Source organism: Ursus americanus, chromosome 23, assembly GCF_024610735.1.
Source record: "Ursus americanus isolate L20-20 chromosome 23, mUrsAme1.1.p, whole genome shotgun sequence".
Taxonomy (NCBI): Eukaryota; Metazoa; Chordata; class Mammalia; order Carnivora; family Ursidae; genus Ursus; species Ursus americanus.
In genome coordinates, this window is record NC_142149.1 from 33,824,895 (window position 1) to 33,837,034 (window position 12,140).

Consider the following 12,140-nt stretch of genomic DNA (forward strand, 5'->3'; position numbering starts at 1 on the left):
AAAAAATTAATAATAGAACACCCATATGATACATGGACCCCTATGTGTAATGCAGCATTAGTTATAACATATTACAACAGCCAAGATGTGGAAGCAACCTAAGTGTCCATCAATACATGAATGGGTAAAGATGTTATATATATTTATATATATAATGAGGAATACTACTCAGCTATAAAAAAGAATGCGATTTTTGCCATTTGCAACATGGATGGAGCCAGAGGGTTATTATGCTAAGTGAAGTCAGAAAGAGAAATACCATATATCCCACTTAAATGTGGGATCTAAAAAAATGAAACAAATGAACTAATAAACAAAAAACAGACTCTTAAATACAGAGGACAAACTGATAGTTGCCAGAGGGGAGGGGAGGAGGATGAGCAGAAGAGATAAAGGTTAAGGGGTATAAACTTCCAGTTATAAAATAAATAAGTCAGGGAGATAAAAAATACAGCATAAGCAATACAGTCAATAATATTGTAATAACGTTGTATGGTGACAGATGGTGACTATACTTATCATGGTGATCACGAAGGTATAGAATTGTCAAACCAAGATGTTACACGCCTGCAACTAACATAACATTGTATGTCAATTACACTTCACTTAAAAAAAATAAAAGAGGACAAAAATAAAAATAAATAAAAATTTTAAAAGACAGAAAGAGACCCCAGAACTAGCTTTCTTTCTCTCGCTCCCTGATCCCTTGCACCAAAGAAAGGCCATGTGGAGACACATTGAGAAGGTGACTATTTGTTAGCCAGGAAGAAACACCTCACTAGAAACCAAATCAGCTGGAACCTTGTTCTTGGACCTCCAACCTCCAGAACTGTGAGAAAAAAAACAATCTGTTGTTTAAGGCACCCAATCTACAGTATTTTGTCACGGCAGCCCAAGCTAATACATGTACACAGGCTACTGTCCACATCTAGTGTCCTTGAGAACATTTTACCTTCTCCAATGACCAGCAAAGAGGATTTAGGGTTGAATTTCTAAAATCAAGAGACTGCTGTTCTTACCCTATAACGAAAACAAAACCGATAAAAAAATCAAAACTAAAGTTTTTTTTTAATCTACTTGTAAGTTCAATACAAAAAACATAAATAAAAGTAGTTTCTATTACATCAGGCAGAACAGCAGAAGGAAGAAAAATCCACAATATGTGAGATAAGAAGAACTGAGCAACCTTTTCAAAAACTTCCAATGGCTCCATTTGAGCTGACACCACAAATTAGAATGCTGCCCCCAAAAAGTGCAACTCTGTACCCAACTAATTGAGGGATAAAGATTAATAACGCTAAATGGAGCACTTGGGTGGCTCAGTTAAGCATCTGCCTTTGGCTCAGGTCATGATCTTGGGGTCCTGGGATCGAGCCCCACCATGCTCAGTGGTGGGGTCTGCCTCTTCTCTCCCTTCCTCTGTATACATGCTCTCTCTCTCTTTCAAAAAAATAAATCTTTTAAAAAAGATTAATAATGCTAAAAGCTGTGAACAAAGGAAGAGAGCTGACAGCTGCTAGCAAATAAATAGACAACTGTCAAGCAACCTATCCTATCTAGTTGAAACATTCCTGAAAATTATGGGCAAAATATAGATATTCCCATACAAAAAAAAACTAAAAACTCATTTTCATCAGAGAATCCAGAAAGAGCCCACAGAACTACGTTACTGTAATGAGAAAAATGCAAAAGAAATTCAATGGAGAAAAGAATCTTGAAAGGATCTTGAAAAAATGAAGTATTGTTTTTTACACAGCCAAAAAACAAAAACCAAAAAAACCCAAATGAACCATGACCTAATCCAAAACATTATACAAAAACTAACACAAAATGGGGAACCTGGGTGGTGCAGTTAGTTAAGTGTTCAGCTCTTGAATTGGCTCAGGTCATAATCTAAGGGTCATGAGATCAAGCCCTGCACCGGGCTCTGTGCTAAGCATGGAGCCTGCTTAAGATTCTCTCTCCCTCTGCCCCTCCCCCCAAAAAAACTAACAGAAAATGGATACATTTAAATATAAAATGTAAAACCAGAAAACTATTAGAAAATCACATAGGAGGGGCGCCTGGGTGGCGCAGTCGTTAAGCGTCTGCCTTCGGCTCAGGGCATGACCCCAGCGTTCTGGGATCTAGCCCCACATCGGGCTCCTCCGCTATGAGCCTGCTTCTTCCTCTCCCACTCCCCCTGCTTGTGTTCCCTCTCTCACTGGCTGTCTCTCTCTGTCAAATAAATAAATAAAATCATTAAAAAAATAAAGAAAATCACATAGGAGAAAAATCTTCAGGCCCCAGATTGGTGCACATTTTCTGGCATGAACACGAAAACCCAACTGATGTTTTTTTTAATTGGAATTGACAAAAAGTAAAAATTTTGTTCTGCAAAAGTTCCTGCTAAAAAGATAAAAATACAAGCTCCTCACTGGGAAAAAAAATTTCCAAATCACCTCTCTTACCCATATCTAGTATTCATAAAATAAAAAAATGGTGAGAACAGCAAATACCAGCAAGGATGTGGAGAAAGCACGTCTAGGGGATTAAAGGAAAGTATGAGAACTATGTCTCACCAAGTAGAGGATATCAATAAAGAGATAATATTATAAAAAAGAAACAAATAGAAATTCTAGAGTTCAAAAGTACAATAACTTCAACAGAGGGACTCAAATAGCAGATTTGAACTTGGCAGAAGAAATCAACTGAGATTATCTAGTTTGAGACAAAAACAATGAAGAAAAATGAATAGAGCCCCCGAGACCTGTAAGACACCACCAAAAAGATTATCGATGAGTAACAAAGAAGAAAAAAGAGGCAAAAAAATGTTTAAAGAAATAATAACTGAGAAGTCCTAAATATGATGAAAAACATTTAGGCAATGAAACTATTCAGTAAGATACTACAAAGGTAGATATATGTCAATATTAATTTGTCAAAACACAGAGAATGTGTGAACACCAAGAGGGAACCCTAAGTTAAACGACAGATTTTGGTTCATAATGATGTGTCAATGTAGGTTCATCAACTCTAAACTACCACTACGGTGTGGAATGTCAATACTATGGGCAGTTTGGGGTGAGGGCAGGATTATATGAGAGTTCTCTGTACTTTCCAATTTTGCTGTGAACCTGAAACTCCTCAAAAAAATAAAGTTCATCAATTAAAAAAAAAAAAAAAAAAGCTCCCTAGAAAACATTACTCATTGTGTATCTAAATTACTGAAAGGAACAAATTTACACCACCCATAGTGAAATCTGCCCAGATCTAAGCACTGGAGGCCTCTCTGGCACTTCCAACCAAATAATAAATGTTGCCATTAAAATATTTGTTTTAATTCAGGACTCAGAGTCACAGCTAATAAACAAGAATGGGAAGGAGAAACTGAAAAACAAACTGCGTGCAGCTGCTGAACTAGAAGTTTCACAACGCTATTTAATGGCAGCCCTTATTTTCTTTGCTGAATAGGCCCCATACGAGACCGAATGGCACACCACCCGGTCAAACAACCTACATTTGCTCCGTAATTCACTTTGGAGTGTTATTTCGTCATGTACATTTTACATTGCTTTCAAAATTTCTCAGAAGGTGGACAACAGGTCTGGTTTCTTCTTGAATTCTGATGTATGTCCAGGACATTTTAATAATTCTGTCATCCAAAAATATGCCTTTCTAAAAAAAAAAAAAAAAGACTAAGAAATTTATGTATATTCTTAAGTATAATAAGGATATGTTCAGGTAAAGCGGTTAGAGAAAGATAAGGTTTAAAAACAAAAACACACCATCAACATTTTTGTTATGTTTTGTTTTGCCTTTTTTTTTTTTTCCACGAACTTCCCTAAACTTGTAAAAAGTATCCTAACAAGCACTATTGTTATTATTGGCCACACTACATACCCCATGAAAAAGCCTTTAACCAAATAAAAGAATTATTGGAGGAGCAAAACTGTTAAAACTTACTGATATAAATAAATTTAGAGGCACGTATGGATACATGTAAAGAAAAACTGAAGGTGTTACTACAGGATCTACAAGTCATATTTTGAAAAGGCCAATTTAAGTAAAAAAATCATGAGTACTGTATTAAGGCCCACTTAAATTACATACCTTTCTACAAAATACCAACTGATAAAAGTTCAGAAGCTAGTAAAACTAATTCAACCAGAGAACAGAAAACTGTCCCATTTTATAACATAAGTAAATTTATTGGGGTGGTTAAAGATGAATAGAAAATACAACATTTGATCTCCCAAAAATATTTTTTAAAACCGTAACATAGATAACTAAAGGGGAAATAACAACCACTAAGGTATCCATGCATTTACAAATGGCAATGTAGCCTCTTGCTTCAAACATTTCATATGTATGTAGGTATATATGTCTCAATCTGAGAGGGTTAAGGTAAAACAAGAAATACGATACAGAAATTAGACAAAATGTCACATAATCATAGGAGCTAGATAAGAGTTAGCAGCCACAGGGGCGCCTGGGTGGCACAGCGGTTAAGCGTCTGCCTTCGGCTCAGGGCGTGATCCCAGCGTTGTGGGATCAAGCCCCACATCAGGCTCCTCCGCTATGAGCCTGCTTCTTCCTCTCCCACTCCCCCTGCTTGTGTTCCCTCTCTCGCTGGCTGTCTCTATCTCTGTCAAATAAATAAATAAAATCTTTAAAAAAAAAAAAAAAAAGAGCAGCCACAGCTGAGTCCACTGTCATTAAATAAGAAACAATTCAGATAGTGACCAGCTTAAAAAAAAAAAAGGTCAAGGCTTTCAAATCATTGAGAATTGAGTCTTTTATAGACACACTTGCTTATACTCAAGCCGTAACAGTCATATTCTGAGTAGCAAAAATACTCAGAGCCGAACAGTAAATAACTAAGATGAATTGCAAACAGTTGCATGAAATCTCCACCATCTTCTGTGAAAGGTTTTGCAAACCAATTTTGTGAGTGGTTGCTGAGTTATGAACCCTCCATTTAATTCAAATATTTAAACAGGTACAAAGCATTTATAAAATGTTGCAGAAATGATGACACATTGAAAAATACATCTGCCATATAATAAACGGATGAGTCCACTGCATAGACTCTGCTTCACAACCTTTGTCAAATGTGCCATATTTTTCTTGCCTCATTCATTCAACTAATATTTATTTATATACCAGACACAGAATCATTATTTCCTAGCTAACCGTCTTTTAGGTTACAGTTTAGAACTGACTTCCTTTGAAGAACTTTCTCCAGTAATCAAAACCAAGTTAATATGCAACTCCTGGCATTCTGTCCTTATTCCACAAAGGATTTTCCTTCTTTGTTTTAAGTCTCTATCATACTAGCAGATTCTGTGAGTAGGCAATGTCACTTGTTAACTCAATCACCGAGCCTGAGCCAGGCAATGTGAATGGAGTCTCCAGTGAAAGCGCTAGCTTCCAATGTGTTTAGACAGGCGAAATCACACCATGCAGAAACCTTTGGATAACAGGCTCTTATACATTCTAGTGCCATGAATCTTTTTAGCAATATGGTGAAGCCTAGAAACAACTTTCTCAGAATAATATATTTTTAAGACAAAGTAAAATACTTGTGATTTTAAAAATTGACATACAGAATATGTGCTTTTTGTTATATATTAAAATATAGGGTCTACCATAATTTTGAACCATAAGCAATATTGAGAGAACTATACAAATAAGATAGAAAGGATGTGAAAGCATCTGTTATTTCCACTTCTCATAAACTCATTGGTACAGCTAATATTTCATTGATTTTACATATTCATAAGTAAAGGAAATTTTCATCAAAGATTAGAAAAAATAAAGATGTAGTTTTTCCCAAGTTCACATACTCTCTGAATTCTATCCATGGACCTCCCAGATCCTAGATAGAAGTTAAGAAGCCTCATTTGAGATTCAAGAAAAAAACAAAAGAGATCTTAAAACTCATAAAATAGTTCTCATAAAATGATCTTCCCTCCAAGAAATAACACCAGTCGATGTAAGATTGACTTAAGAATACAACAGCAGAAGAATGTCAATTTATACGTTTTAAAGAGATTATCTACACACCAAAGGAATGATCTATAAAAGAAATAATTGATAAGCAGGACTTCATTAAAATTAAATAACACTTTCGAGAGAATAAGACAAAACAAAGACTGCAAGAAAATATTTACAAAACACATATCCAAGATTGTTATCCAAAATATACAAAGAACTCTTAAAAGTCAACAATTTAAAAATGAACAACCCAATTAAAAATGGACAAAAGATCCGAACAAATACCTCATCAAAGATACACAAATGGCAAATAAACTATGGTATGTCCACACAATGGGATGTTATTCAGCACTAAAAAGAAATGAGCAATCAAGGCATGAAAAGACATGGAGGAGATTTAAATGTATATTAGTAAATCAAGGAAGCCACTCTGAAATGAGTATATACAATAAGATTCCAACTGCATGACATTCTGGAAAAACTGAAACAATGAAAACAGTAAAAGGATCACTGGTTGTGAAGGGTTGAGGGAGGCAGTGATGAACAAGAGCAAAGCGGATTTTTAGGGCAGTGAAACTATTCTGTATAGTACCATAAGGGTGGATACATGCCATTATATACTGTCCAAATTGACAGAATGTACACCACCAAGAGTGAATCTGAATCCTAACAGAAAGTGGAACCCAGAGGTTAGGCAGGGAAACAAGTATTTAAAGAAATGATTACTCCAAGATAAGTTATATCACAGAGTTACACAACTAGTGCATTAGGAACACAAAAAAGTGGGTATAAATGTAAAAATTCTTAATCTTATCATAAAAAGACAAATTTGGGGGTTCAAATAGAAATCAAATAAAAAATGTACATCAAAATTACGAAACCATAGAAAACTGTGGTTTTCTAGAACTCACTGTTAGACAACGACAAAGATAACTAAAACATTCTTTAGGTTATACAGGATGTTCTTATTTTAACGGAAAGCCACAGGCAGGAAAAAATACAGCTTCCAATGTCTGAAGCACTCTGACTATGGTAATATGAAATATACATTAATACAAAGGAGATTTGACATAACAGATGGACTATCAAAATGAGTCATACTGGTTACTCCAAGTGGAGTGCTGTAAGTGACACAACTTCCAGACTGTTTCTTCAAATTTAATTCCCATAACATTCAGAGCATTTCCATAAATCTTTGTCTTCATTAATTAAATCAATCCTACTGATCAACAATCACTGCAAAATCTTCCTCTCTATCAAAAATGACTAATTAATATATTAGAAAGGAGATTATTCAAAATACTCTATATTATCCTCCTACCATCATTCTTTATTTGAAAAGATGAAAAGGGAAAAAAAGATGGGTCTTTCCATCAATTTTAACTAATAGGACCATTTCTGCAGAATAAGATAAAAATGTCAATCTCTTCAGATCCATCAACCAGAAGGATAAGATCAGAAAAGATTGTAAGTTTATGAAGATTATTTCAGCTCTGAAAGCAAAAGAGCAATTTTATCTTTTACTTAAAAACAAAGTATTTTAAAAATAGTTCCACTAGAGTGGAATTATACCACTCTAAGTATTACATTCCTAACCATGAAAATTGGTAAAGAGAAAGAATTAAGTGTGTAGCTTGCCCTTTACATACAAGAGAACTATGGTTCATTCCTCGTTGATGAGAAAAAACTTTTTTTTTAATAGAAGAACAGCAGTTAATCATGCAGAAAACATGATAGAATTAGAAAAACCACCATTCTACAGCCTTCCATGTAACAACACTATTAAGTAAAAAGTCGTTTCAGAAATGAAGCCAAAATAACACTCTACAGATTACTTGCTAATCTCCACAAGAAAAACCTATCTCCAATACGTAGCTTTGATGGGCTACTAACATGTCCATGTGATCAAACACAGTATCGCAATATATATGTTGCAGGACACATTTTTGAGACAATTGGGAAATTTTAAATTATGGCTTGGATATTAGATAAGATATTGTGTTAACTTTCTGAACTACAATACAATATCTAGTTACATGGGAAAAGGTCCTTATTCTTAGGAAATGTATGATTAATTTGTAGTCTGGTGAAATGTCATAAAATATGTAACTTAAATTCAAATAATTCAACAAAATACAACATGTCTATGTATAGATATTACACATACATGGGTGTAAAAGTATATATATATATATACACATATATATGCATACACATATGTATACATATATATTTATTATACATATGAAATGTGAACACCTACGTAAGGTGGTGATACATGGGTCATTATTATACTATCTTTTAAATCTATTTTTATGTTTGAAACTTTATATAACAAAAAGTTTGGAGGAAGAAAATGAAAAGTAGTAGGGCATTCCATGTACTATAACATCTCTCCTTATCAAATGCCTTAAGAACAAGCAGAAAAACAGAAACTACCACCAAAAAACAGGGGAAGATACAAGTAGTTTATAATATACTACAAAATGAAAAAGAAACTTGAAGTTACAAAGAAAGTATCACTTACAGACATTAATATATAGTCTGGAATATTGAACTTTTCCGCTTAATTATAATACAGAAATCAACGCAACTCAACAGCACCGTTTACCACCTTCTTGAGAGCAAAACTAATGCTTAGAGGATTTCTAAATTTTTATTTTAAATTAGTTCATTCAAGAATCACTTACTGAACACTACTTACTTTTCTGATATACACTGACCCATTTACGAAAAGTCAGATTCCATATTTCATATTTTCCATTTCTAAAAAAAAATTGGTTGAAAAACCCATGATATAAATGGCAAAAAGAAGGACATACCACTTGTATTAAACGCCATACAGCACACTGGTTTTTCATGAGCAGGAAAGTGGGCCACAATACCATCACTGTCAGAATCCTCGCTCACAAGCACCTTTACAGAAAGAAAGAAGGCAAATTCTAGTTAAGCTTTACTCACCAATCACTGAGCCTAAAGATATACACAGCTACACTACAACACCCCTGACCAAATAACATGCTTCCACTATACTAGAAGATTATTCTTGTCACTGGAAGGTGAGAATGTCACTTTAGGAATGAGGAAAAGATACAATGTGCCCCAGCACATCAATCATATAAACTCTAGAAACAGTTGACTGGCTTTACTGTAAATGACAGAGACAATAATTTCCTGAAGTGGAGGTAAAAAAAAAAAAAAAAAGGCATAAAATCAGCCATGGAGAGCTTCATCCAAAGAACATACAGTTCTTACTGTGTTATGGCCTGCTGGAAAATGCTTGCTCATGACTAGATCATTATCAGGTCATGATATTCAGATATAAATAATTTGAACTATAAATATTTTTTAAAGATTTTATTTATTTATTTGTGAGAGAGAGAGAGAGTGGAGGCACAAGCAAGGGGAGCAGAAGGCAGAGGGAGAAGGAGGACCCCTGCTGTGCAAGGAGCCTGATGTGGGTCTCGATCCCAGGGTCCTGGGATCCTAACCTGAGCTGAAGGCAGATGCTTAACTGACTGAGCCACGCAGGCACCCCTAAATAATTTAGCCTAAAGTACACCAGGGACTAATACTACACGGGCAATGTTAATTTTTCTTTCAGTGTGAAAAGTTTTACAAAGGTATAATTCACATACCATAAAAGTTGCCTATTTTATGTTTATAATTCAATGATTTTTACACAATACAGTAACCATTACAACAATCCATTATATAGAAATGTCCGATTTGTCACCCTTTCCTATCTTAATGCTTTTAATTTTTTTGCCTTATTGCTCTGACTCAAACCTGCAATTCAGTAAAGCCACAGATTTATCGACTTTTTGGTGCACAGATCATTATTGCCATCTTAACAATATTTGAGTGTTCAGTTCCGTATATTTAGTCAGACTGTTGTGTAACAGATTTCTAGAACTTTTTCATCTTGAAACACTGAAACTCTATACCAACTAAACACTTATTCTTCCTCCTCCCTCCCTAGCCCTAGGTAACCACCTTTATATTTTCTGTTTCTATGATTTTGTGTATTTTAGAGGGTCAAAATAATGGAAAGAAAAGAGTATTTGCACCTTTATGACTGGCTAATTTCCCTTAGCAAAATGTCCTCAAGGTTTGTCCATGTTGTAACATGTCACAAGATTACCCTCTATTTTAAGGCTGTGTAATATTATCATATAGTATGCATATATCACATTTTTCTTTATCCATTCACCCAGCAACAGAATATGCTACCATGAATATGATGCAATGAACGTGAATGTGTAAATATCTCTTCAAGATTCTGCTCTGAATTCTTTTGCGTATAAACCCAGAACCCAGATTGCTGGATCATATGATAATTATATTTTTAACTTTCTGAGGATCAATTTTGTCGATCTTTTCAAAGAACCAACTTTGGATTTTCCCCAATACTGCACTGTGTGCTATTTTGTTGACTTCTGTTTGTATCTTTAGTATTTACTTCATTTGTTTTGCTTGGTTATAATTTGCTCTTCTTTTTCGGATTAGAAGAAGGGAAAAGCAAAGACTATTAGTTTCAGACCACTTTTCTTCCCTACTATAAGCATTTAAAGCTAAAAATTTCCCTCTATGCAAGGGAATAGCTGCACTTCATAATATCTGATATGTTCACTTTTTATTTTCATTCCATTCAAAATATTTTCTAATTTCCTTGAGATTCCTTCTCTGACCCATGAGTTATTTATAGGTAGGTGTGTTGTTTTATTTCCAAATATTGGGAGATTTCCATAATTTCATTCTGTTATCGATTTCCATAGTTCGTAGGAAACATACTTTGCATGATTTTAATCCTTTTAAAGCTATTTAGGTTTGTTTTATGGCCAACTATAAGGTCTATCTTGAAAACATTCCAGATGTTCTTGAAAAGAATGCAAATTCTACAGGCTTCAGGGAGGGAATGTTATATTGTGCTGGTTGACAGTGTTAATTGAGTCTTATAAATCTGCATAAATTTTGCCTAGTTTTTCCTATCAATTATTAAGAGCCAAGTATTTAAATCTCAAGCTGTAAATGTTAGCTATAATTTCTCCTTTCAATCTGTTGGATTTTGCTCAATGTTTGCTGGGCTATGCTGTAGGTGTTTACACATATTTGTTTTATCTACCCATTACATTGACCCTCTTGTTATTATGAAATATCTTTCTCTCTGGCAATATTTCTTGACTATTTTGTCTGATATTAATATAGCCACCCCGGTCCCATTATGGTTATTGTTTGCATGGTACATTTCTTCAATCCTTTTACTTCAACCAATTATGTCTTCGAATCTGAATGATTCTGGTCCAATAATCACTGTCTTTTAACTTGAGTCCATTTATAGTTAATATAATGATGCACATAATTGGATTTAGGTCTGCCATTTTGCTATTTATTTTGTATCAGGTGTTTATTGTACCTCTGATCCTCTTCTTTTGTGTTAATTATTTTTACTGTCAACATTTTAATTCCTCTGTTAATTTTTTGGAGTAATTTTTTAGTGGTTGCTATATAGGTTACAAGGTGCTACCTAGATTACAAGATTGTCCATTAATTACAAACTTAATTGCAATAAACTTTAGCTCCTTCTCCAATATAGCTGTATTTCCTCCCCATTCCTTTGTGCTACTGTTGTCATATGTATTATCAACTGAGAAACATGTTATAATTATTCCCTAAAACAATTTCTACTTTTTAAAGAAATTAAGGGAAGAGAAAGATAAATATTTATATATTTCATTTCTTCAAATGTTTTTCTGCCCCTTTCTCACTTCTCTTTCTGAGATTCCAATTACACATATGTTGGTACCCTTGATGTCATCCCAAAGGTCTTGAGGCTCTTACATTTCACTAACATTTTTCCTCTCTGTTCTACAAATTGGCTCCAAACTGAACTGCAATCTTAGGCTAGCAGAGCTACACGTTATCCCTTACTCATCACCTACCAAGTTTACTACCTTTAATGGAAACATTGCTGGGCTTAGGTTTTAACATACTACTCCAAACCAAGTAAATCCCCTGCCTAGAAGGGAAATGGCTTGTTCACAGTCCCACTTTGCTCTGGTAGAACTATCACACTCACCAAGCTCCTGGTAGATGTGAATAAGAGAAGCCGCAGGCAAAAAGGTCATTTTCTCCTATTACTGTTACCCAAACTCTAGAAT

At 34.5% G+C, this 12,140-nt stretch overlaps 1 protein-coding gene across 19 annotated transcripts in view; it reads right to left on the reverse strand.

The window, feature by feature from the left end:
- The window catches only part of BCAS3 (BCAS3 microtubule associated cell migration factor), a 579,161-nt gene that overhangs the window by 390,264 nt on the left and 176,757 nt on the right, over positions 1 to 12,140 (reverse strand). For all 19 annotated transcript variants that reach the window (XM_087854571.1, XM_087854575.1, XM_087854572.1 and 16 more), the window contains one exon: positions 8,802 to 8,895. In XM_087854571.1, coding sequence (XP_087710697.1) covers positions 8,802 to 8,895 — 94 coding nt within the window. The remainder of the gene's footprint in view (positions 1 to 8,801; positions 8,896 to 12,140) is intronic.